The sequence below is a fragment of the Giraffa tippelskirchi genome, chromosome 14, assembly GCF_054371585.1.
Source record: "Giraffa tippelskirchi isolate mGirTip1 chromosome 14, T2T-mGirTip1v1.2.pri, whole genome shotgun sequence".
Classification (NCBI taxonomy): Eukaryota; Metazoa; Chordata; class Mammalia; order Artiodactyla; family Giraffidae; genus Giraffa; species Giraffa tippelskirchi.
The window spans coordinates 54,654,316-54,681,571 of NC_137288.1; the positions used below are offsets into that span (position 1 = coordinate 54,654,316).

The 27,256-nt window shown below is 48.1% G+C and overlaps 1 protein-coding gene across 3 annotated transcripts in view; it reads left to right on the forward strand.

Annotated features, from left to right (window-relative positions):
• The window catches only part of GNAL (G protein subunit alpha L), an 84,811-nt gene that overhangs the window by 10,028 nt on the left and 47,527 nt on the right, over positions 1 to 27,256 (forward strand). Inside the window, exons 1-6 of one of the 3 annotated variants that reach the window (XM_081561688.1) lie at positions 20,818 to 21,064; positions 21,519 to 21,636; positions 22,203 to 22,446; positions 22,676 to 22,748; positions 23,421 to 23,475; positions 23,754 to 23,873. In XM_081561688.1, coding sequence (XP_081417814.1) covers positions 22,305 to 22,446; positions 22,676 to 22,748; positions 23,421 to 23,475; positions 23,754 to 23,873 — 390 coding nt within the window. In that variant the 5' untranslated portion in view covers positions 20,818 to 21,064; positions 21,519 to 21,636; positions 22,203 to 22,304. Of the gene's footprint in view, positions 1 to 3,451; positions 3,600 to 4,132; positions 4,263 to 20,817; positions 21,065 to 21,085; positions 21,299 to 21,518; positions 21,637 to 22,202; positions 22,447 to 22,675; positions 22,749 to 23,420; positions 23,476 to 23,753; positions 23,874 to 27,256 lie in introns of those variants that run through there. The other 2 variants (XM_081561689.1, XM_081561687.1) reach the window with 2 other exon arrangements.

Below are 27,256 nucleotides of genomic sequence, written 5' to 3' on the forward strand. Positions count from 1 at the left end.
TGGGATCGCAGAGTCAAATACAATGTGACTTTTCAAGATATCAAATGATAAGTTGGTGATTTTTTTCTGTATTCCAGTACTTCCACTGTGCTGTTTTGCTGCCTTTTAGCCTCCATTATCTCTGATGAAAAGCCAATATTTTCTATACATGTGTTTCCATGTGCTATTTTCTATACACAAGATCTCTTTTCTTTGGCTACTTTTATGATTCTCTCTTTATTTTGAGGGTTCAGCAGTTTGATCGTGCATGCCCATGTGCATTTTTCTGTGTCTTCATCCTGAATGTGACTCACTGGGTTTCTTGGATTTATTAGTGAATATCTTTGATCAAATTTCAGAAATTTGAGGCCACTATTTCTTCAAATATTGTTTCTGCCCTGTTTTTTTCCATTTTTTTCCAGGACTCTAATTATTCATCAACAGGCCTCTGGGAATCTGCTCATTTCTCCTCAATTGCTTCCTCCCACCCCACCTTGTAGATGAAATCATTTCTATACATCTGCTTTCTAAGTCTTCAAATTGTTCTTTCATGTTCAACCTGCTGTTAAGTACATCCAGCGAATTTTCTATGTTATTGCACTTTTCGGTTTTAGTATTTCCATTTGCTCCCCTTCAACAGTTTCAATTTCTCTGCTGAGATTCTCCCATCAGTTCATTTGTCATGCCTACATCTTATTTGAAATCTTTGAGCATATTTGTAACATCACATAATGCACAAGACACGCCCCAAGACAACAAATTATCCAGCCTCGAAGATCGATAGTGCAGAGGCTGGCAAATCCTGCATTATAGGAAGTTAGGCCTCCGCTTTCACTTTGAATGGCTATATTTTTATAAAATTTATCATTGCATTATTTAATGAATCCTCTCAGACTATATATCAGACTAATCAAACAAAGCCCCAACCTGGGGGAGAGGAACCCAAATTGGTCCTACCTCTTTTCTACGATTTTACTGAAGTTTCCAATGGAATGGTGTTCAAATGTGCAAAACTGGCATTAATAAAGTGCCACATTCATCAATTAAACATATATCCATACAAAGACATTAAACACACCCTTTCACTACATCCTAACCATTTGTTCTTAGAAAGGAAGTTCACAGGAAGACAAATTAAGAATGGAAAAATCCTGTCTGCAGCAGTGAAGATTACACAAGATTACATATTCTATCAACCTGCTGTAATGTTACATTTACTAGGACTCCCCTCATGGTTTCTATTTTCAGATTCATAATCAATCTTTGACATTAGAAATTGTTCATACATATTACCCAGTGATTTTAAATCACTTAAAAAACCTTAAACTTTACTAGCAGTTATATATAAATATTAAACATTTCACTCTAATTTATTCTATGCATAGATCACATAATCCAATTTTTCTAATAATTGTTGAGGTGTGGGTAAGTCATTGTGGCTTATGCATCATTTAACATGAATTTTATGCTCACTAGAACAGCCTGTCTTATGACCTGTCAAACATGCATTGTCCATCTGCCTGAACACTGAAGACAAGAATGTGTTTAAAATCGAAACAAATAGCTCTGGTTCAGGAAAATGGAGCTGGGTGGCCACTGTGGATGTGGTTCCAGACACGTTTCTGGATCACTGAGAAATCTGAATTTTCTGAATTGTGTCAGACTCAAGGACACCACCAGCCTTTCTCAAAACAGTAGCTGCCAGTCGCTGCCAGTTTCAACTTTCTGATCTAAAGTTCTCCCCTTATAGCTATGCAACCATTTCAGACCCTGACCAATCTGGTTTAGCAAATACCTTACTTCTTACCTTGTGGCTCAGCTGGTAAAGAATCTGCCCGCAATGCGGGAGACCTAGGTTCGATTCCTGGGTTGGGAAGATCCCCTAGAGAAGGAAAAGGCTACCCACTCCAGTATTCTGGCCTGGAAAATTCCATGAACTGTATAGTCTGCTGCTGCTGCTAAGTCGCTTCAGTCGTGTCCAACTCTGTGTGACCCCATAGACGGCAGCCCACCAGGCTCTGCCGTCCCTGGGATTCTCGAGGCAAGAACATTGGAGTGGGTTGCCATTGCCTTCTCCAATGCATGAAAGTGAAAGTGAACTCACTCAGTCATGTCCGACTCTTCACGACCCCATGGACTGCAGCCTACCAGGCTCCACAGTCCATGGGATTTTCCAAGCAATAGAACTGGAGTGGGGTGCCATCGCCTTCTCCGCTGTATAGTCTATGGGGTTGCAAAGAGTCAGACATGACTAAGAGACTTTCACTTTCACTTTTCACTTTCACTTACTTCTTACCAGATCCAGTTATCATTCTTGACACACAACCTATGTAATGTGCGGGTTTTGTCATTATTAGCTGCCCTCAGTTCGCAGCCCAGAGGAATACAATTCAAGTGCCCAGGCCTGTGTGGCATTAAACAGCCCAATTTGCTCTGTTAACAGGAATTCCTATTAGATATATTTACCTATCAATTATAACATCCCATGCCACTTTGATCAAAATTAAAGAACATGTGTTATAGCAGGGTTCTTAAAAGCTACGTCAAAATTTTCATGTATCGCAGAAGCCCTATAAGATTATGGACGTTATGTGAGAAATTAGGAGAAAATGGGGATCTTTTGTGGATCTGAGGCGTGGAGAGAAGGTGCAGGGTCTGGAAGTGCCCGGCTCCTCTCTGCACTACTTTGCGATTAAAAAATTGGATGCAGTGTGCAGTTCCGTATTCTTTCAGCAAATATAAATAGTACATGACAATTGTTGTTGTTGACAATTAGGTACCTGCTTTCAGTTTTTTACTAAGTGTAGAACTTGTTGAAAATAATGTCGAGATGGAAGGTGTAATAGTTTGAGGTGAGAGTAGAGAGTGTGCAGAGCTGTGTGCACTGGCGTGTATGACCAGCAGGAAAGTGAAGGAGTGTGGCAGGAGTAACACCCAGGGATGAAGGAAAGTTACACGGCTCAAAATAGCCTGGAGTTAAAACTCCCCTCCAGGTCCTCCCCACCATTCTATGCAAAACAAAGAACTCTCTCACCCGAAGAAAAAAAAATGGACATTAAGGTTGATTAAGCCCAGCTCCCAGCTGGTCCAGCCTCTGGCCGACCTCCAGAATTCCTTGCCCCTTCATGTCAATGTATGGCAAAAACCACTACAATATTGTGAAGTAATTAGCCCCCAACTAAAATAAATAAATTTATTAAAAAAAAAAAAGAGAGATAACTACTCCGAACAACCTTGGAGAACAGGCCCCCTTAAGACAGTAGATGTCCACATATACGCCTATATATACTTACTCTTTTCTTGAGTTTAGTGCAGCAGCTCACTAATCTGACTGCTGCCCCTTCTCGCCTCTTAAAGGTGATCTGTTCCTGTAAAGTGCCGATCTCTTTCTATTTCCGAACCTCGCCTTCTCTAACTCCCTTACCCTACACGGGGAACTCAAGCTCTCAACGCTGGCATCCCACCCCTTTAGCCAGCTTTGCGTTCTTACTGCCTACTGCCGAAGATCAAACCCACGGAGAAGTTCTAAGGAAGGCAATGGCAGCTCTGGCCGATGGCGTCACCACCACGGCCACGGTGACACTGTAGCTTCGTGCAGGGCTCGGGCAGCAGCATTTACGGTAAGGGGGCCTGGCTAGGAGGCGGTACTTACGATAACGGGCGTGGTGGGGTGGGGGACTCGCCGGCGGTGTTATTTACGGTAGGAGGGGCGGGCCGGCAGTGGTATTTACGGTAGGCAGACAGGGCCGTCAGCAGTAATTACGGTAACGGGGTAAGGGCAGGTAACGGTACTTACGGTAACCGGGGCCGGGCTGGTGGCCGGTCAGACCAGAGGTCCTCGTTGTCAGGTGATCTCCGGCCAAAGAGGTAGCCACCCCCAGAACCAGCGGAAAAGGAGGAATGGTCCTGGGGGGCGGTGAGGGGCCGGGGCCCCGACTCACCTGTGCGCCCCAGCCTGCCGGCCGCAGCGCCGCGCCGGGTCCACGCGCAGTCCCCTCCCGCCCAGAGGCCCGCGCCCCGCGCCCAGATGGGGCTGTGCCACAGCCTCCGGCCCCTGCTCTTCGGGGACCCGGAGCCGCCCGTGGAGGGCGCGCGGTCCGACCTGTACCCGATGTCGGACTTGGACCTGGCCCCGGTCTGGACTCCGACGCAGGAGAGGCGGAGGCGCACGGACCAGCAGCGCGCGGAGGAGCGCGAGGCCAGGCGGGTCAGCAGGAGCATCGACCGCCGGCTCCGCGAGCAGAGGCGCGATCTGCGGCGGACACACAGGCTGCTGCTGCTCGGTGAGTGCGGGGCGCTGGGCGGGGGGCGCACGGGGGGCGTGGTGAACTGGACGCGGAGCAGGGCGCAAGGGGCGCACGAGAGGCACGGGAAACCGGGCACTGGGCGGCGCACACGCGGCGAGGGGCGCACGCGGGCCGGGTGGATTCGGTCTCGGGTCCCGAGCAGCTCTGACCGGATAGCGGCCACCTGAGTGGACCGGATAGCGAACGAGCTGCCCAGTGACTCTGCTCTTTTCCACACTTCGTCCTCCGGGCCGTGGTTCACGTGTTACGGACGCAGGAGCCAGCCCGGGGATCTCGCGCCCGCTCGTTTCATCCCCACGGCGTGCCCCCGCGCGGGGCCTGGAGCATCTCACCTCCTCTGTTGCGGCGGCTGTTCCAAGCGCGCCTAGGACAGCAGGTGCTGGAGACCTCTACCGCGGGGTCGTCGGGGGGTTGGGGGGGCGGGGTGGCTTGTCCGCTTCTGAGAAATAACTTCACAGCCCGGAATACGGCCCCTCTGCCTCACTGAGTCGGCTTCAACCCTGGTGCCCTCAGAATCCCGCTCCTCCTTCAGATTCGTCTGCTGTGGCCCCTGCGCACAGGGAAGAGGACGAAACGCCGCCGGCGCGAAGGTGCAGAGCGCGCTGCCCGCCTGCGCTTCCAGCTGGAGCTGTAGCGAGCGGAACAGCCTTTACAGCGAACAACCTGGAGACGCGCTCTGTGACTCAAAGCCTGGGTCTCTGATGCTATTAATACTTGTGCCTTTAAAGTTTAGGGAGAAAAAATGTAACACGTGGACTTCTGACCCCAATTTTGTGAGCTCTAAAGAAGAATAATTGTTGTTCTCTGCCCAGCGGGGCACAGAGAACCCAGCCTACGATGGAGGAAGATCCTGCTTACAAATGAAAGGAGACTTTTCTTTAAGGACATCTAAGTCTTGGGTTTGGAAGTGCTCACCATTGCAAGAATGAACAAGTAAAACGGCACAAACCTAGCTGCGGTCTCCAGTGAAATATCTGAATTCGAATATAAAGGGAAACGTTTTTGGAGAATCAAAGAGCAAAAAATACAGAAGAGATCAGATTACCTGAAAAGGGAAGAGGAGGCATCAGAAGCAGAGTTGTCGTGTACACTGCTGACCTCCCCTCAGGACAGAGCAATGTTGCCAGAGGTCTGAAAATACTGAATGGTGATCCTAGACTCTCGCACCTCATTAAACCACTGTGGGCATATGCATATGTCTGTGTGGTACCTGTGTCTGTGAGGGGAAAATAGATTTTCAGATATACAATTGCTCAAAGGATATCCCCACCCACATATTTTTCTGGAAAGAAATCACTTAGAAATTACTCCAGCCAAATTTCTTTTCATGCACCAAATTAACTTGAAAAGGAGAGAACTGTGGTCTCAAGAAATAAGAGAAAACCAAATAAGGTCCAGAGTTCTGGCAACTTAATGTTTTAATGTGATTGTGCAGCCAGACAGAAACATTTCAAAGGATATGTGAAGTGAAAGATGCTCCATATAGAGAAAAAATTTAAATTTTTTTTAATTTAAATTAAAATTTTTTTAAATTTAAATTTTAAATTTACACTGGCAGGTCCAGTGTTGCCCATCTTGAATTTCCGGAATAAGAAAGAAAGACCCATTTTCACCTGAAATCTCCTTATTGTTAACCATTGGCTCATATTTATATAGGGCTTCCCAGGTGGCGCTAGTAGTAAAGAATCCGCCTGCCAATGCAGAAGTCAGAAGAGATGCAGGTTCGATCCCTGGGTCAGGAATATCCCCTGGAGGGAGGGTATGGCAACTCAGTCCAGTATTCTTGCCGGGAGAATCCTATGAACAGAGGAGCCTGGGGGGCTACAGTCGACTCATGGGGTCTCAAAGTGTCAGACATGACTGAGCAACTGAGCACACACATATTAATAAAACACAGTCTCCATGTCTGATTTGGCCCATGAGCCACCAGCAACAAAAACACAGTTGACAAGACTGGGTGTGGGGTCAGAATACATCGTCTGTCTGAACACCCAGCAATCGAAGCTGGGTCCTCACCCTGCTTCAAGTGTACCTTTCAGCTGCTGAACTCATAGTCATGACATAGTTATTGTTGTTCAGTTGCTCAGTCATGTCCGACTCTTTGTGACCACATGGACTGTAGCACGCCAGGTCTCCCTACCCCTCACTATAGTCAATGTCCCACAACATAGTAGGTGCCACTGATTCTTCTTCCATCTCTCCTGTTGATGTAAATCTCTGTTCAGTACACTCTGATTGGAAAAGTATTCATTTGATGTTATCCATTTTCCAGATACCATTCAAATTAAAAATGGACAACTATGAGTAGGATTTGTGTTTTCTGCCTCCTTCCGTTATCTCCTGCTATTTTCCTGTGTGTGTGGTCTTTCTCCACCAGCAATACATCTTTCCAGAAGGAGGCCATCTCTGTGGGACGTTTGCTGTCATCGCCTTGTACCTGGCTGTTGGGATAAACCAGAACTCTGGCTTGACCCCCGTGTGTGTCTAGTTCCTCTAAGAGGGAGTACTTGGTGAAATCACAGAAAAACAATATTCTGGGGGAAGGGGGTTGATCACTTTTTTTTTTCAGATAAATATCTTCTTAATTAATGGTAACGATACAGTGACCCAGCTTCCCAGGTGGCATTAGTGGTAAAGAACCCACCTGCCAATGGAGGAGACATAAGAGCACAGGTTCCATCCCTGGGTCAAGAAGATCCCCTGGAGGAGGGCATGGCAACCCACTCCAGTATTCTCGCCTGAAGAATCCCATGGACAGAGGAGCCTGGTGGGCTACAGTCCCTGGGGTCACAAAGAATCAGACAGGACTGAAGCAGCTTAGCACACACACACGCACATTGACCAAGATAGCAGTTGGTTCTTGAGTCGTGCAGTGGACGTGAGCTGGGTGGATAGTCAGGACACCTCCTTTTCAGTGTGCTGGCTTGTCCTGCCCTGGCCTCCTGGAGCCCCATGGGCTTTGACATCAGGAGAAATTCCAGATGCTCTGGCTGTGCCTTGTTTTTCCAGACCCACACGCTCACAGTGTGTCCTTACAGCCTGGAGGGGCTGCAGTCACATCCCTGTGTCAGTCCATCATATGTGTCATCACCCATAACCTCAGACACAGAGCTCCACAGTTCCATCGGTGGAGCAAGACTCAGGCAGCAGGTGTGGCCAAGGGACAGCGCAGAAAGAACAACCAGGGGGACTGTGGGCCTCCAGGGCCAGGATGGATGGACTCTGAACCCACACCCCCAGCACAGTCCTGGAGGGCATGAGTTGGAATTAATCCATCGTTTGATGTGGGGTGGCTTGTGTTCAGAAGGATGTCTGGCTGTGTTTCGGGCCACTCACCTGCCCAGGGGTCAGCAGAGAGGTGTCCCCAGGTCATCGTGCGGAGACAAGAACACCAGCACCATCACCCCAGTCCACGGGCACTGCATGTGCAGGACGGAGTGGGGCCTGGGAGAGGCAGGTGGTGTGGAGGTCACCGAAACATCAAAGTACACTCGTTGAATAGATTTGTTTTAAAAGTGGACCAGGGGTTCTTTTTTTTTCTTTTCCATTTTGAGGGGCTTGTCAGAGAATGGTGTATTAAGGTTGCACTTGGGGCAGATGCAGAGCACGTTTTCCACCTCGGAACTCACCCCTACCCCCATGGTCCAGTCCCGAAGCCCCAGCAACCTCTGTGGTGTCCCCCCAGGGGATGAGGGCAGTCTCTCTCATTTGGTTGTTAGAGATTTTCACATACAAGGAAATTCCGTGTGCTGGGAAGAATCAGCAAAGCCCCAAGGCGGGGAGGTGGCTGTTTTCTGTCTGTCCTTCCCTCCCGGGCCAGGAAGGATGGTGATGTAATCTGCTCTCTCGGAAGCTCTGAAGTAACTGGTACTTTAGAGTCATTTCTTAATGTAAGCGCATCCTGCACTCCAGCCAGCCATTGATTGTTGCCACCTGGCCTGAGAGGCAACCGAGACGCAGCTGCTCTGATGCACTAATGGAGGATGTGTATTCAACATTCAGACCCACTTCCCCTCTGGTGAGTGGTGTTTTCTCAGAAGAAACAGCTCCCCTTTGAGCTTGGGCACAATCATGAGCTTGGACGGGCTCATTATTGAAGGCCAGGGTCGCTGGTCCCACTCGGCCGTGGCCTCAGTGTAGGGCGTGATCTGGTAAGTGTGGAGCCGAGAGCATCCAGGGAGGTGGGCTTCCGCGATGCCACTGTGCCCCGGGGCGGGCCCCCCGCCCATTTATCTGTGACCTCAATTTGTGTGTGTCAGCCTGGGAGCAAACACTGCCCAATTCCATCAAGTGCAGCTGAGTGTTCACTTAGAAAAACAGAGGACGGGTTTCTGCGGTGACCTCCATATCCTGCAAGTCAACCCACCACCCAAAGACTGTGGTCACAACCTGAGTCACACCGTGGTCACTGCCATCAGGAATCCACAGGGGACTGGTTCCAGGGCCCTTCCAGATACCAAAACCTGAGGATGCCCAAGTCCCTTATATAAAATGGCCTTTCAGTCTGCCCCCAACGTCTGTACTCAGAGACAGAGCCTTGAAAGGGCTAATTAAAGTAAGGTCTTCCCTGGTGGCGCAGTTGATGAGAATCCACCTGCCAGTGCAGGGGTCACGAGTTCCATCCCTGGTCCGGGAAGATTCCACAAGCCTTGGGGCCACTAGGCCCGTGTGCCACAACAACTGAGCCCAAGGGATGCAGCTACGAAGCTGATGCACTTAGAGCCTGCTCTCAGCTACAAGAGAAGCCACCACAATGCGAAGCCCACGCACCACAACAAAGAGTACCCCCTGCCTATGGCAACTAGAGAAAGCCCTCGTAAAGCAAAGAAGACCCAGCACAGCCAAAAATAATCATAAAAAGTAAAATGAGGTCATTAGGGTGGACTCTGATCCAGCCTGATGGGTATCCTTATATATCCTACTATAAAGAAAAAATTTGGACACAGACATGACACAGGGATGACCATGTGAAGACAGACACAGGGAGAAGCCGGTGGGTGTCTACAACCCAAGGAGAGAGGCCTCTAGAGGAACCAATCCTGCCAGCACCTCCCTCTTGGACCTTCCAGCCTCTCGAAATTCGAGAAAATTCATTCCTGTTGTCTTTGATAAAAGACACTGACTTCTTTGTATTTTTTTCTGTTTCTGCTATGAGGCTAAAGAGGACAGGGTCAAGTAGCAAACTTTTCTTTTTTCTTAGGAGGTTACTTTGTTTTAGTATTTTTTAATTGAGATACAGTTGACAGAAAAGGTTGCATTAGTTGCAGGAGTACAACAAAATGATTCGATATTTGTTTATATTGTGAAGTGATCGCAATAAGTCTGGTTAATACCCATCACCACACAGTTACCTAAAAAGTTGTGTGCAATGAGGACTTTTAAGATCTACTTTCTTAGTGGTTTTCAAGTACACAGAACAGTGTTACTAACTGTAGTCATGTGCTATGCACTGCATCCTGGGGCTTTGTTTCATAACTAGGGATTTATACCCTTCATCTCCACACACCCCCCCCACTGATTTCTCAAGGCCCACTCCCTTCTGCCTATGGGTGGACCTGCCACACAGTCTGTGCCACCTGCTCACAGGCCCTTTGGCTTCCCCCACCCTCTACCCTGGAATCCTCTCCCCCACACCACTGAGTGTCCTGTTCAACCCCAGTTTCAAAGGTCATCTCCAGTGTCACCTCCTCTTCCAAGACTTTCCTGATCCCCTCTGTCAGCAGAGTCCCTTCATTTTATATGTAATTCCCTTAGAATACTTTTTTACCCTCTATTTAGACATCCAAAGTTTAGCTGAAATCCACCATCAGATTATATCCTATGAGAGTCACTAACGTTGCACATCTTTTCACATGCGGATGGGCCATTCATATGTCTTCCTTAGACATATGTCTGTTCAAATACTTTGTTCCTTCTTTAACTGGGTTGTCTTTCTGTTGTTGTGTTGTAATAGTAGCAACACAACAATTTAAGTAGTAGCCTCTTAAATATTCCAGCTTCTGGAGCCTATCATTCCTAACCACAGGTAACTCTGCGCCTGCGGTCCTAACCTGCAGGGCTGTCTGTTCAATAGAAAATAATGCCATTTTGCCTCAGGTCGTTCCTGAGGCGCCGCCAGGTGGCACTGCGGCGTGGGAAACCTGATGCACGAGCGGCGGCCGCTCCCAAACCGTGATCCTCACTGCCCGCCCGCCGCCGGTAGCAGGGAAACCTGCTGATCTGAGCTCCCAGGTGTGAATGGTGATGCTGGGAGAGAGATGAAGGCGACGGATGGCCGACCGGTGGCAGAGCTGGGCCCGGAGGCGGGAACCCCAGTGACCGGGCTCTTACCTACACACACCCGCGCGCGCACCTCCACACAGCTGCATCCATTCCCCCAGTGTTGGTGGCTCCTCCAGCAGCCCCTCCTTGGTGCGGTCCCTTTTCTCTCTTCTGGGAATAACTGCTCTGTGTGCCCGTGCGAAACTACATCCCTGGACAGGTCATGCACCTGTCCTTTCTGCGTGACTGCTCCTGTCCTCTCTGTCCCAGGCAAGGCATCCCGCCTCCAGGTTGGCCAGTCATCAGTTCACCAAAAACTGGCCTGGTCTCCGCCATGCTTCTAACAAGCATGACTTCCGGCCGGCCTGTGGATAAATAATCGCCCCGAAGGGCAAAGAGTTAGACACGACTGAGCGACTGAACTGAAGGGAACCCACACCCTGACAGTGTGAGTCTTGTCTCCTTGCGGCAGCACCTGGCATGGGGTCAGCACTGCATAAGCACCTGGGGAGACAGATGATAAACTGCACACAAATGAAACCCAACAGGCCAACAGGGAGGAAGAAAAGGAACCAAGAACTAAGAGGGTTCTCATTTTTCCATGACTGATAATATTACCCTTCTCCCCGCTTTATCTCTTTCTTATTGGCATCAGTTCAGTTCAGCCACTCAGTCGGGTCTGACTCTTTGCAACCCCATGGACTGCAGCATGCCAGGCTTCCCTGTCCATCACCATCTCCTGGAGTTTACTCAAACTCATGTCCATCAAGTTGGTGATGCCATCCAACTATCTTATCCTCTGTGGTCCCCTTTTCCTCCTGCCCTCAATCTTCCCCAGCATCAGGGTCTTTTCAAATGAGTAAGTTCTTCGCATCAGGTGGCCAAAGTATTGGAGTTTCAGCTTCAACATCAGTCCTTCCAATGAATATTCAGGACTGATTTCCTTCAGGATGGACTGGTTAGATCTCCTTGCAGTCCAAGGGGCTCTCAAGAGTCTTCTCCAACACCACAGTTCAAAAGCATCAGTTCTTCGGTGCTCAGCTTTCTTTATGGTCCAACTCTCACATCCACACAAGACTACTGGAAAAACCATAACCTTGACTAGATGGACCTTTGTTGGCAAAGTAATATCTCTGCTTTTTAATATGCTGTCTAGGTTGGTCATAACTTTTCTTCCCAAAAGCAAGCATCTTTTAATTTCATGGCTGCAATCACCATCTGCAGTGATTCTGGAGCCCCAAAAAAGAAAGTCTGTCACTGTTTCCCCATCTATTTCCCATGAAGTGATGGGACCAGATGCCATGATCTTAGTTTTCTGAATGTTGAGTTTTAAGCCAACTTTTTCACTCTCCTCTTTCACTTTCATCAAGAGGCTCTTTAGTTCTTCTTCACTTTCTGCCATAAGGGTGGTGTCATCTGCATATCTGAAGTTATTGATATTTCTCCCAGCAAGCTTGATTCCAACTTGTGCTTCATCCAGTCCAGCATTTCTCATGATGTACTCTGCATATAAGTTGAATAAGCAAGGTGACAATATACAGCCTTGACGTACTCCTTTCCCTATTTGGAACCAGTCTGTTGTTCCATGTCCAGTTCTAACTGTTGCTTCCTGACCTGCATACAGATTTCTCAAGAGGCAGGTCAGGTGGTCTGGTATTCCCATCTCTTTCAGAATTTTCCACAGTTTGTTGTGATTCACATAGTCAAAGGCTTTGGCATAGTCAATAAAGCAGAAGTAAATGTTTTTCTGGAACTCTCTTGCTTTTTCAATGATCCAACAGATGTTAACAATTTGATCTCTGGTTCCTCTGCCTTTTCTAAATCCACCTTGAACATCTGGAAGTTCACAGTTCATGTATTGCTGAAGCCTGGCTTGGAGAATTTTGAGCATTACTTTGCTAGCGTGTGAGATGAGTGCAACTGTGCAGTCGTTTGAGCATTCTTTGGCATTGCCTTTCTTTGGGATTGGAATGAAAACTGACCTTTTCCAGTCCTGTGGCCACTGCTGAGTTTTCCATATTTGTTGGCATATTGAGTGCAGCACTTTCACAGCATCATCTTTTAGGGTTTGAAATAGCTCAACTGGAATTCCATCACCTCCACTATCTTTGGTCATAGTGATGCTTCCCAAGGTCCAGTTGACTTCACATTCCAGGATGTCTGGCTCCAGATGCATGATCATATCATTGTGATTATCTGGGTCATGAAGATCTTTTTTGTATAGTTCTTCTGTGTATTCTTGTCACCTCTTCTTAATATCTTCTGCTTCTGTTAGGTCCATACCTCTTCTGTGTATTCTTGTCACCTCTTCTTAATATCTTCTGCTTCTGTTAGGTCCATACCATTTCTGTCCCTTATTGTGCCCATCTTTGCATGAAATGTTCCCTTGGTATCTCTAATTTTCTTGAAGAGAAATACTACAGAGAAAATCTGTAGTATTTCCCATTCTATTGTTTTCCTCTATTTCCTTGCACTGATCACTGAGGAAGTCTTTCTTATCTCTCCTTACTATTCTTTGGGACTCTGCATTCAAATGGGTATATCTTTCCTTTTCTCCTTTGCCTTTCACTTCTCTTCTTTTCACAGCTATTGTAAGGCCTCCTCAGACAACCATTTTGCCTTTTTGCATTTTTTTTTCCTTGGGAATGGTCTTGATCCCTGCCTCCTGTACAGTGTCACGAACCCCCGCCTATAGTTCTTCAGGCACTCTGTCTATCAGATCTAGTCCCTTGAATCTATTTGTCACTTCCACTGTATAATCGTAAGGGATTTGATTTAGGTCATACCTGAATGGTATAGTGGTTTTCCATACTTTTTTCAGTTTAAGTATGAATTTGGAAATAAGTTCATGATCTGAACCACAGTCAGCTCCCGGTCTTGTTTTTGCTGACTGTATAGAGCTTCTCCATCTTTGGCTACAGAGAATATAATTAATCTGATTTCGGTATCTGGTGATGTCCCTGTGTAGAGTCTTCTTTTGTGCTGTTGGAAGAGGGTGTTTGCAATGACCAGTGTGTTCTCTTGGCAAAACTCTATTAGCCTTTGCCCTGCTTCATTCTGTACTCCAAGGCCAAATTTGCCTGTTACTCCAGGTGTTTCTTGACTTCCTAGTTTTGCATTCCAGTCCCCTATAATGAAAAGGACATCTTTTTTCGGGTGTTAGTTCTAGAAGGTCTTGTAGGTCTTCATAGAACCGTTCAACTTTAGCTTCTTCAGTATTACTGGTCAGGGCATAGACTTAGATTACTGTGATATTGAATGGTTTGCCTTGGAAACGAAGAGAGATCATTCCGTCATTTTTGAGATTGCATCCGAGTATGGCATTTTGGACTCTTTTTGTTGACTATGATGGCTACTCCATTTCTTCTAAAAAATTCTTGCCCACAGTAGTAGATATAATGGTCATCTGAGTTAAATTCACCCATTCCAGTCCATTTTAGTTTGCTGATTCCTAAAATATTGATGTTCACTGTTGCCATCTCCTGTTTGACCACTTCCAATTTGCCTTGATTCATGAACCTAACATTCCAGGTTCCTATGCAATATTGCTCTTTACAGCATCGGACTTTGCTTCCATCACCAGTCACATCCACAACTGGGTGTTGTTTTTGCTTTGGCTCTGTCTCTTATTGGCATGGACATGTGGTATTCCTATATTTTTCAATGGCTTAGAATTCACTACTGACCTTAATTCTTTTGGTGCTGAAATCATCCCAGATTTGGCCCAATGGGAGTGCCTTTGGTCTGGCTCTGTGTTCTTAGGGACATGCCCCACCATTTGAAAGCATATTCCTATTTTCTGGGCTTCTCTAGTGGCTCAGCTGGTAAAGAATCTGCCTGCAATGCAGGAGTTTGGGGTTCAATCCCTGGATTGGGACGATCCCCTGGAGAAGGGAAAGGCTACCCACTCCAGCATTCTGGCCTGGAGAATTCCATGAACTGTATAGTCCTTGGGGTCCCAAAGAGTCAGACACAACTGAGGGACTTTCACTTTTTTCACCTTCTGTTGTAACCATATTTCAGGTTTATCTTGTGACTCCACTGCCCACACCCCAGAATCTACCATTTCTCTGCCATTTCTGGCTCCTCTGGGAGGTGGGTGATGCTGAAGGCCAAGATGGGGCACGAGGTACACTCACAGCTACTAGTGTGTCTAACACCTGGGTGTTTTCAGCAGACAGAACAAGAGAATAGATGCATGTGTGTGTTATACATGTATACAGTCACACAAGAGACACACATGTACATGCAGATAATCACGGACACACATACTCTGACACCGTGAGCTCATTCCGATTGCTACAATTCCAGTCCATCCCACCGGTTTGCCTTGCCTTTCCCCACTCCATATTTGTGCTTTCTCTGTTTCTCTGAAAATCCTGCTTCCCAGGAACCACCTCCACACATGCCTCTGTCCTGTCAATCATGTATCTAAGGGCTTGGGATCTGTCCCCACTCAGAGTCTCCCTCTTGAACATCAGTCTTGAATTGACCTGTTGTTTCAATTCATCAAACGGTTCCTACCCAATGACAAAATAAATAACAAATGACAACTACACACACTAGGCTCTTTCTCCCTGGTTCACAGTCTGCAAGCTTCAGGAAGAGCCTGTCCAACTTTCCTGGGAAAGGCCCATAGTTCCCACCTGTCATGGAGCAGGTTCAAGTTGTGTCGAACTTCATACACAGATTGACATTCTATCACAAGGAAAACTGTTGCTTTAGACTCTGTAACTAAGCCAAATTCTAAAAGAAACCAGTTGCTAAGACAACTGAGTGAAGAGTTAATTAATTCATCAGTCATTATATGCAGATTAACCTGCCCGTGTTCACAAGGAGATGGGTATGTTTGATTTTTCCTTCCGGAAGAGAACACGGTGCAAATTTTTCCCCACTTGTCAGAGTTCCTTCTGAAAAGGGCTCAGGCTTTGGGATCAGACAGGGCTCCACCCTGGTCAGGCCCCTGTGGGACCTTCAGACCACAGCCTTCTCTGCAGAGTGTGGATAATCTCGAAGCTGTTGAGATGATCTGATCAGATGAGCTGCTGGAAACAGAGCACCTTTCAGTGTCTTTTCTAACAAGACGGAGGGTGACTTACAGAGGTTAGCACACATCCTCTAGGGGATCAAGTGACATTTTCCTTCACATTCATAACTGACCACACACATCCCTCAGTGTCCCACTGTGATCTCCACAGAACCTTGAAGACTTGACTGCAAGTCTGCCCCTCTCTACTGGCCGGCTCAACTGCTTGAGATCGAGGACAAGGAATTCATCCTTGTAACCTCAAGGTCACCTGAGTGTAGGATTGGAAACCCGCTTTATGGTGAATGAGTGGTGTGTCTGGAGCCTCCTTCTGACTCCGTGCTCTGTGCCGCCACCTGCTGGTCAGAAACTATAACTGCAGGAGATGTTTGTAAGCAAGGAACTGGCACCCATGTTAATTACATTAACCGCCTCAAAACAAACAGCGGAAACCACCGCTGTCATGATGAAGACCGTGAGTGTGAATTTTTTTCTTGTTTTTGTAGTTAAACATAAAATTTACCATCTTAACATTTTTCAGTGTACAATTCAGTGGTCTTATGTAGATTCATGGGGTATCCCTGATGGCTCAGCAGTGTGCTTTGCTGTGGGAGAGAAATTATTTCCATAAATTCTACAATATTTGATTGCAGAGTGCTGTGTACAGAAAGGGAAAGGTGAAAATGTTTCCCTACTTTTCTATTTAACAATATTAAAAAAAAAAAAAAGATTTTTAAAGTGTGCTGTGATTAGGTCATAGAGCAAGCTTTGCTGCTGAGAAAGAAGATAATCCACACGGACCATTTCCACCGAGACCCTAAGAAAAGAAAGAGAGAAAACAGCTGCAAAGTGCTAAAAGGCACAAGGCAGCACAAGAGCCGTGTCTGCCCGGGCCATTCAGCCGCCCCCACGCTGACCCCACTGAGTCTGTTTGCAAAACAGGCACAGCTTTTAGTTTCCTGGGTCCATATCACTGCATTTAGTCAGGGTTGCTGGCCTCTCTCACTCTGCTTTGTTCCTCCTTTTAAATTTTTCAATACTCCTGCTGCAAATGTCTTAGAGTGCGGTTTTAACCTTTTTTTTAGTAACCTCTACAGTATAAAATGCTAGAAAAAAAGAAAGAAAGTGAAGTCGCTCAGTCGTGTCCGACTCTTTGTGACCCCATGGACTGTGCGACCCCATGGACTATAGCCTGCCCAGGCTCCTCCGTCCATGGGATTTTCCAGGCAAGAACACTGGAGTGGGTTGCCACCTCCTTCTTCAGGGGATCTTCCCAACCCAGGGATGGAACCCAGGTCTCCCACATTGCAGACAGACTGTCTACCGTCTGAGCCACACCTGTAGTTAGTACATAAAGGAGACTGCACCAGTTATCAGATATCTCCATGTGTTTTCTCCAAAGATGGTAGTTCTAACATTTTATTCTGAGAAATCCTTTAAAACATCTGTATGGTGCCGCAGGCTTTCATCTACACGGGTGTATGATCAGGCCACTCAAGATCGCTGTTCTCTTGCTCTCTGTACATCCCCTGCCCCACCAGGGCCTGCTTCTGCTGCTGCTTAGTCACTTGAGCTGTGTCCAGCTCTGTGCGACCCTAAGGACTGCAGCCTGCCAGGCTCCTCTGCCCATGGGATTCTCCAGGCAAGAATACTGGAGTGAGTCACCACAACCTCCTCCAGGGGATCTTGCCAACCCAGGGATTGAACCCTGGTCTCCCACATTGCAGGCAGATTCTTTACGACTGAGCCAGCAGAGAAGTCCCATAAAATGCTAGACCAGTTATTAACTTTTTAAAACACTGATTTTTTTAATTTAATTCAATATATCCGCTATCTTGTGCTCCACAGCATTCTGGTCACTTTTCAGATGAGCTCAGCATCTCCTGAATCCAGGCCTGAGGTGATGTGAGATAGTTCCTTTGCATTTTTTTCATCTTGTTGTTAATTAAACTTCTGTGGAGGGCCTCCTTATATAACGGAAAACAAATTTTGTTCCCATTGCTATCAGAGACTTAGGTCCAGCTAACCAGAGAATAGTTGTCAACTTTTGGACATCTGCCAGCTTCAGTTGGGGGGGGGGTGCTGAAACAAAAAACAAATTTCAAAATCATTACTCAAAATTCACAAATTAAGTACCAAAGAAATTCAAATAATTCAACTTTCAAATGCACTGGGGGGCTTCCCTGGTAGCTCAGCTGGTAAAGAACCCTCCTGCCATGCGGGAGACCTGGGTTTGATCCCTGGGTTGGGAAGATCCCCTGCAGAAGGGAATGGCTACCCACTCCAGTATTCTTGCCTGGAGAATTCCATGGACAGAGGAGCCTGGCCGGCTACAGTCCCTGGGGTCGCAAAGAGTCGGACATGACTGAGTGACTTTCACTTTCATAAGACTCCTTGTCTCTTAACATCAACAAGAGCAGGAAAAACCACTTTGTTTCACATTTGCCCTTTCACTCTAAACTCCATGTCTTCCCAACCCTCCTCATTGCCCGGGGCTTCCCCCCACCTGGCTGCCCCCTCAGTGGCCCTTCACATCCGCAGGTGGGCGTGCACCGCAGCGAGGGTGGTGATGCTGCTGCACTGCCGTTGCCTGGCAACAAATGCCGGCATCACCTGCTCCCAGCTGCTCCCCAACAGCCGTTGCTGTGTTCCAGGTGAGCTGGGTGGGATTCTGGATTCTGAGCCCAGGGTTCAAAACTCAAAGGAGGACTGGTCACCTAGACCAGACTAGGAAAAGGCCATATGACTGGTTTTTAAGTGTCTTGACCTCCTACCTGATAATAGACTGTGCAAAGATCACCTTGGCATTTCTCATCAGAAATGTTGCACTGCCACGTAAACAAGTTGCTTGTATGTTTTGGACTGGTTCGCAGGTGGCTCTGTGGTAAAGAACATGCCTGCCAATGCAGGAGATGCGGGTTCCATCCCTAGGTTGGGAAGAGCCCCTGGAGAAGGAAATGGCATCCCACTCCAGCGTCCTTGCCTGGAGAATTCCATGGACAGAGGAGACTGGCGAGCTACAGTCCATGGGGTCACAACAGAGTCAGGAGACGACTGAGCGACTACACAACAACAAGAGTGTTCTGTGGATAGACAGTGCAGATGCTGCAGCCAGGCTGCAAAGGTTTAGATCCCATATGCACCTCTTATTCACCCTCTAGCATTCTATGAAGCAACAGTCACAGTAGTTCCTTTTAGGGTTATTGCAAATACTAAATAAATCACTCCATGGGAAGGATTTAGCTCAGTGCCAGCAATCACTGGATAAATCATAGAAATGAGTTATTTTAATTCTAATTCTTAAATTTGAACAAGTGAAAACTTTTGCTGTATTTTTTAGGGTTATAGGTTCTTATTTCTCCCCTTTATCAGTTTTCCTGATGGCTCAGACGGTAAAGAATTCACCTGCAAAGCGGGAGACCTGGGTTCGATCCCTGGGTTAGGAAGATCCCCTGGAGGAGGGCATGGCAACCCACTCCAGTATTCTTGCCTGGAGAATCCCCATGGACAGAGGAGCCTGGCCAGTTGCAGTTCATGGGGTCACACAGAGTCGAACACGATTGAGCGACTAAGCACAGCAAGCTTCCATGGGATTTGTTTTGTCCCCTTCTCTTCCAGCTAACAATTTTATAGACACCTTGGCATTAGAAAAAATAGACATATCCTTTAAAACATCCCACCACACTCTGCCGTGTTTGTGCACCTGTTCTCACCTAGCACTGCCCCATCCACCACCTTCCAGGATTCTTGGATGCTTCCCTGGGTAAATAATTGTCTTAACAGAAAGAGGAAGGCCTCACAACACTGCTGAATAGTGTCTTTTCACAAGCTGAAACTTCTACCCAGCTCATCCTGTGTCTTTGCTTATGCCCTGACAGAAAGAGAGCTTCGCTGCTTTTGGTTTTGAAAGAGCATTCTTATTTGGATATGGTGCTAAACTGGACAAGTATCTTATGATACTTAAAATCTGATGGTGAAATTCCTTTCATGAGAACCCACACTTGGGAGTGGAATTATCTTTGGCCTTCGGGAATTCATTCATACATCCATCCAATGAAGACTCATGGGGCCTCTCCCTCCTTGGCCAGGCACTGAACTGGGCTCAGCGAAGCAGGTGCGAAGGGCAGGTTCCATCCCGACCCTCACTGAGCCCAAGTCCAGTGGACTTTTGAAAGAGCAGTAAACAAGCCATTACAACATAGTTGTGTTAGTCACTCAGTTGTGTCCAACTCTTTGTAACCCCATGGACTAGCCCACCAGGCTTCTCTGTCCATGGAATTCTCCAGGCAAGAATACTGGAATGGGTGGGCATTCCCTTCTCCAGGAGATCTTTCCCACCCAGGGATCAAAACCTGGTCTCCTTCATTGCTGGCAGATTCTTTACCATCCAAGCCACTAGGGAAGCCCCATTACAAGGTAAAGTGCTATGAGGTCCAGGACCACAAGCCAGGGGCCTGGCCCTCACTGTGGTGAGGCAGGAAGCGTGACTCATCATTGGCCAAGTGAAGAAGGGCCCACAAGTCTCCCAGAGAGAGAAGCACACACATGCCCACACCATATCCTGGGGTGTTCACGCACAAGGGGCCGAAGGGGGACTGGGGCAGCTCCAGGAAGCACGGGCATGAGTGCTCAAGCTGCACAGCTTACCCGGAAACAGTCTTGATGGACCATGGCTGGGGACTTGGGGGTGGTGGGGACAGTGATGTGGTCAGATCTGCATTGTCACTGTGGCAACTGTGCAGGGGGGTCAGGACTAAGTGAGCAGAAGGCCACTGCTGACATCCAGGCTGGACAGTGACCATGGCAATGGCAGATGGGGTGGAAAGAACAGGAGCGATGTTTAGGAAAGGGACCCAAAGGAACACAGTGACTGGGTTTGCAAGAAGGAAAAGGAGGGGATCAAACCATGTCCTGGTTCGGGAAATCAGGGACCTTATTCACTGAGACAGAGAGAGGAGCAGCTGGAGGTGTGGGTGGGCAAGGGAATGAGCTCAGGTCTTGGTCCGTTGAACCGAAGATCCTGGTAGGCCCCGATGTGGAGGTGTGCTTGGGGCACTGTGGACAGGAGGGGGCTGGGCTGGGGCTGAGGCGCCTGCTCCAAGTGGAAGGGGAGGGAAATTCAAGGACACGGTGGGGGGGAGAGGGAAGCCGAAGGAGTCTCCAGAAGAGTCAGTGAAGGTCAAGACCACAGTTCCTGGGCGAAGTCTAACCCCGGGGTCCGCTGATGGCTCCAAGAGTATTTCCGTGAAGGTTGGGTCAAAGCCTGACCGCAGGAGCTGAAGTGTGAACCGAGGTGGGGTGAACCGCGCAGGGCGGGCGGAGTCAGTCCTAGGTTTTAACTCGGAGCCCAGGGGCGGCAAGACAAGGTGGGGCTGATGTATGGCCTGGGGGGCCCGTCGGTGTCAAAACGTCAAACGGGACGGAGGTGACTGTGTGTGTTTCTCCGCTGGGGAACGCGCTGTAGAGAAGGGAAGAAACAGCGGGAAGCCGGGTGAGGCCCGCGGAGCGCTGGGCGCAGGAGACCAGGCGTGCGGACCGCGAGGGAACATCAGGGCTGGAGGGGACTGGACGGCAGAGCCGAGAGGAGCCCTGAGAGCAATCGGCGCTCGGTGCCAGGGTCCCGAGCCTAGAGACGCACAGAGGGGTGATCCCCGCGTCCAGCAGCGAGGACGCCGAGCACCGGCCTCAGCAGCGGGGTAGTGACTGGCTGGCACCCGCGCAACAGGTGGGAACTGGCAGCCGCCCTCACTGGTTTCGGCGGCGGAGCCAGGCTCGGGGCCACGGCGTCTTTCAGAAAAGTAGCCAAGCAGCTCAGAGCGCGCGGAGGAGAGGCGGGGGCGGGAGGCGGCGTGGGAGCGCTGGAACCGTCTAGAACGGGAACGAGGGGAGGCGGGATGCCTGAGCCCGGCACGGACCCTCCCCCTGATAGAATATGCATGATCCAGCACGAGGCCTCGCCCGCCGCGAGCCGGAGGCGGTGCGGGATCGCCGGAGCGCACGCCCAGATCCAGAGCCGCTCGGGCTGCGAGGAAGCCGCGCGCGCCGCGTCCGGACCGCACGCGGGTGAGCCTCCGCGGTTCCCTTCGAGGGCGGCCGCCGCCCCTCCAGATCCCGGGACCCCCTGCCCCGCCGCCCTGAGTCGGCTCCCCTTCCCCGCCGCGAGGAGGCCTCAGGGGCTCGGACCTGGGATGGGGCGCGGGTGGCCGACAGGTGCCCACAGTCACCGGCGGGGACCCGGCGCGCTCCGTCCCACCGAGCCTTGCTCGGCCGCCACCGGCGGGGCCCGGGCACCCAGCAGAGCGTCCATGCTACGGTCCCCCTAGGCGCTCCCCGGCTGCTCATCGGGCGCGAGCAGCCGGGCACGCGGAGAGGGGCGAGCGGGGCGCGCGGGGCGCGGGGAGGGCCAGCGCCACCCGGCCGGCTCCGGAGGACCGGCGCTCTCCGCCCTGTCTCCGCTTACTGCTGTTTATCCAGCAGATCATTCTAAACAATTGTCTTTAAAAAGCAGTTGGCTCCGCGCATCTTCCTTGCGTTCTCTGAGTTGGGAGCTCGCGGTGGGCAGGGGGAGGGAGAAGAAACGCCTGCTCGGGTCGGAAAACACCGAGAGACCGGAACGTCTGTTTCAACAGCGAGGAAGAGAGGCCGCCGCAGGGTCTACACACACCTACAGCTCTCTGCCGCCTTTTGTGCAAATTCCTAACTGTGCCTGAGGTCCACGCGAGCCGGCAGGCATGGGGTGTTTGGGCAACAGCAAGACATCAGAAGACCAGGGCGTCGATGAAAAGGAGCGGCGCGAGGCCAACAAGAAAATCGAGAAGCAGTTGCAAAAGGAGCGGCTGGCTTACAAAGCGACTCACCGCCTGCTGCTGCTGGGTAAGGCCGGGGGTTGCGCGGCGGCGCCCGGCTAGAGCGGAGCGCACGACCCGGGCGCACGGCTCGCTGCTCGGAGAGGGCCGGGCTGCGAGGCCAGCGCCCCCGCCGACAGCGAGCGCGCGCCTGAAGACGCCCGCGCGCGGGCAGGACGCTGGTGCGTCTCTGGTGGCGGGAGAGATGGCCACGGTCTCCAGTCCCTGGTCACAGGGTTCTCTCTGTGTATTTTCAGGGGCTGGTGAGTCTGGGAAAAGCACTATCGTCAAACAAATGAGGATCCTGCACGTCAACGGATTTAATCCAGAGTAAGGAATGACGCATTCCGGGTTTGCTTCCCAACCGCATGCAAACTTTGTCCCTTCTCTCCCGGCCTCCCCAAAAATGTTCTGTCTAAACAGTTAATTTGATCTTTGAGTCAGCCTTTAAGGACAGAAAATCTAGACGCAAGTTGTTGAATTTGGCATATTTAAGCAAATCTTTCCTCTGGTGGTGCCTACATCAAAATATTTACTTAACAAAGTATAATCTTATTAGATACTCGAGGTATTGATCTGTGTTATTACTATTGCTCTGATCGCACTTAATGTGTCAATATATACTTCTCCCTGTGTCTGCATCTATTTCAATTCAACATATGGATATATTCAAACAAGAAATGTTTGCAAGTGTAGCCCTGTATTTTTTGTAGCAGTAGTCATGACCATTTTACCTTGTTATGTTTAACCTGTGTGGTTGTCTAGAGCTAGAGTCTGTGGTGCGTCCCTTCAAATTTATTTATAGTCCAAACCTGAAAAGGTAGGTATTTTTCTTGCCCAGATTTAAAAAAAAAACACAAAACTTTTCACTATTGTCCTGGGGCTGATGTTGACTTCTGGTGGTACTATGTTAGCCCCACTGCATCTGGGAATCTAAAATCTCATTCAGCATTCAGCCAGCTGTGCAGAAAGTTAATTAATAACCATTCTTTTTTCATACAGAGAGAAGAAACAGAAAATTCTGGACATCCGGAAAAACGTTAAGGATGCTATTGTGGTAAGAATTTTGTTTTGTTTTTGGCCAAGCTGTGCAGCATGAGGGATCATACTTCCCCTACCAGGGATTGAACCCATGCCTCCTGATTTGGGAGCATTGGCATCTCAAACACTGGACCACCAGGGAAGTCTCAGGAATTTCTTAAATATTTGTTCAGTGAAAAGGTTGTGTCCTCTGCTCCCTCAAACGGTGTAGACAGAAATCACAGACTAGATTATCACGCATGGAGCCTAAGTGGTTTATTTATCTGTACATTCTTTTCCTTCATTCCACTGTAGACAATTGTGTCGGCGATGAGTACCATAATTCCCCCCGTTCCACTGGCCAACCCAGAAAACCAGTTTCGATCAGACTATATCAAAAGCATTGCCCCCATCACTGACTTTGAATATTCCCAGGTAAGTAAATCCTTACCGAAGTATTTTAAATGGTGCAAGATGGAACAGTTGTTAACCAGGTGGCTTACTGAGAACCAGTGTTAATATTATTTCATTATTGACTTTCTTCAAAATTCTAGCTCTCTGCCTGGGAGAAGTGCTTCCCTCTATACCAAAATATTAACATGTGTTAAAAATAGTAAAGACAATAAGATTGTGAGAAATGTTTTAATGAGTGTGTTGGTGCGCGTGATGATCAGGAAGACAGCATACCTCTAAGAAATACTGGTGGTGCTTTTTCCCCTGCGTGTTTCTTAATCAACAATTATGCCGTTTCCCAGATAATAGAAGAGTAGAAATTGCATGAGCAGAGAGAAGTGCTTTATGGTATGTGATCATATCCTTGGGAGTAAGGGAACAGAACCCAGTTTGCTCTTAAGATGGGGGTTCTTCAGCTCACATGAGAGGTGCAGGCCAGCTGTAGGTCACACCTGGATCACTTCTGAATGTCGACTCTCTCCTGGGAAAGTGTAATTCTCTTCATGTCCGCAGAATTTCGGGCTGCTTTTTTAATCACTTGGATAGCACTGTTGCTTATGCAAGAGGGTGATGTGAATATGAGTTTTCACTTGTTTGGTGGACATACGTTTCTTTAAAATACTGTTGTTTGGTCATTTGATGTAGCATGTTTCAAAGGAGAAGTATTTCTTCAGTTTCTCAGAAAGTCATTTTTTTTAGTTGTGCCAGAAGAGTGTGTGTTTGTGTGTGTGTGTGTGTGTGTGTGTATACCCCCCCCCCCAAAAAAAACAGTATTTCAAAGTTCCCGCTGCCTGTCATGGTGTCCTTGAGACGTTTTTCATTCTCAGCACTCTCTTTTCCCAGAGAAGCTGACACAGGAGGCTCTGTGTAAGACAGATGGGCCCGTGTGCAGCCCCCTCCCCGCCCCCTTCAGTAGAACACAATTGCCCCATAGGCTCTGTGTCCAGATGGTGGATAAGAATTATTTTTTAAAGCTTTTTACTGCATCCTCTCACATGACGTTTGTTTCTGATAAGCATTCCAACATAGCCAATGAAACCCCTAGAATTTCTAAGAAGACAAAAGTAGCAATGGCAAACCACCTAGAAAAAGTGACCGTGGCGTCTGGCATGGCAGGCACACTGTTGTTTACTTAACTGTGTCTTTAACTGGATGTCGTGGAGGAGGGTGTCAAGGAAACGATGGGGGACAAGGCTGGGCTTCAGCCTGCTGGAGCCCTGGGTCCTCCTAGCGCGCTCTGATGGCTTACATACTGGAAAAGTCCCCCAGCACTGCAGGCTTCTAGCTGAAATCAGGTATTCTCAATCCCCTTCAGATTTACTCATTTACAGATATGCATTTGAGTTCTAAATTTTGTCCTGCATGCTCGTCTAAAAGTAATCATGAAACACCTTCTGTGTGGTTCTGATGAAGGGAGAAGTTATTCTCAGCATATAATGAGAAATTAACACCAAGATGGATTGATCTGTCATATTTTCTTCTGCTTATGACGAACACACACGTGACAAGGCTGCCCAGATTTCATCTGAAATCCAAAAACAGTAACACACGCGTGGGTTACTAAGGAACCCAAAGCACCTAGTTTGCAAATGTGTTTTTGAGCTATAGAACAATTTTTAATAAAAAAAAAAAACCCATAAAACTCAAGAAACCATTTGCACTGAAGGCATATATTTTCATATAGGTATGTTGAAGCCATTGTGAAATGATGGTCATAATTAACTCATTAAAATAAAAGAGCATTGGGAACCAGCTGATGCAGATGGATTGGTAATGCTTTTTCAGAAGCAAAACTTTTTTTTTGGTAGTTTTTAAGCCTACATTCTGTTGTCATACTGGGTCTCTGTGTCAAATAAGATTATGTTTACAATTGAGCCAGCACTTACATAAAATGAAATCAATGTCTAATATTAACTTTCTTTCTGAAAATTCTGTTTTATTTTAATGTGCACACAGCTTTCAATAACGTTTGTTCTTTAGTGCTCTGAAATTCATCACCTATATTGTTAGATTGAATAGTTCTTGAAATTATGTTTTGATGAGCCTCATAAGGGTGATGTTAAGGCAAATGTCTGACATATACTAATAACACTTGGTTGATTTGAAGACAATTAACTTTTGTTTAAAGCACATGTCCATTTTAAAAATCATAACAGTAGAGCTAAATCAAGTATTTTAATAGTAAACATAACACGAATTTACTAAATCTAGTACTTTCAGATTAAATCCTTGAGAAAATCTTTCTGTGTCACAGTCCAATTCCTTGAGGGTCTTAAGTTTATTTCTCTGTAGATCTAGAATAATTGCTGAACCAAATATTTCCTATCATTAAAAATTAATTTCAGAGTTATTTAATTTAAGAAGGAAAAATTAGAAAGTTGGAATTTCTTGTTCATTATTAAGAATTTGAGATTCTGTATTAGGTTGCTCTTTATAATGAAAAGTCTAGAATATCTCAGAGGTCCTGAGAATTTCCTCTAAGAAGGTCACACCTGGGTTTACTCTTTTTTTTTTTTTTCTGGGTTTACTCTTCACTTTAGACTCCTGAGTGAATCTCGGTCGAACCCTTGTTGTTCAGTCGTGACCAACTCTTTGTGACCCCATGAACAGCCCTAACGTTGTAACAGGAAGAGAAGTGAGGCTGGCAAGTGGCCTGCCAGCAGAGGGTGCCTGGAGAGGTCAGGGCGAGCACTGGGGCCTCTCAGGCCTGGTCTGTCCCACCTGGGAGGGACTGGAACCTCTGAGAGGGGAGACCTGAGTGTTGCATCACTGTCGCTCTGGCTGTGGGTGGAACAGGTTCTGGGGAGGGAGAGGTAAAGTGGGGGGACTATCTCAGAGGCACCTGGAACAATCCAGATGGAGATAACCGGGCAGTCTGGTGTGGACGGCTTGCTGGCCACTGCCTGTTCACAGTGCTTTGCTCATGAGCACACGTCCACATGGCCTCAACCCCTTCACTGGCTGACACCCTTTCTGTGCACCCAACCCGTCTGCACAGAAAGTGGTAGGAGACACACAGTCCAGGTGGTGGGCCTGACAGAACATGTGTTATTTGATCACTTACAAAGTGGAACAATACTGCCGTTGCTCCACCAAAACTCTTAGCACAATACCAGACTGAGTGTGCTAAGTTGCTCAGTCGTGTCTTGACTCTTTGCAACCCCATGGACTGTAGTCCGCCAGGCTCCTCTGTCCATGGGATTCTCCAGGCAAGAATACCGGAGTGGGTTGCCATGCCCTCCTCTAGGGGATCTTCCTGACCCAGGGATCGAACCTGCGTCTCTTCTGACTCCTGCATTGGCAGACAGGTTCTTTACCACTAGTGCCACCTGGGAAGCCCATAGACAATCAGTGATGAATTAAAC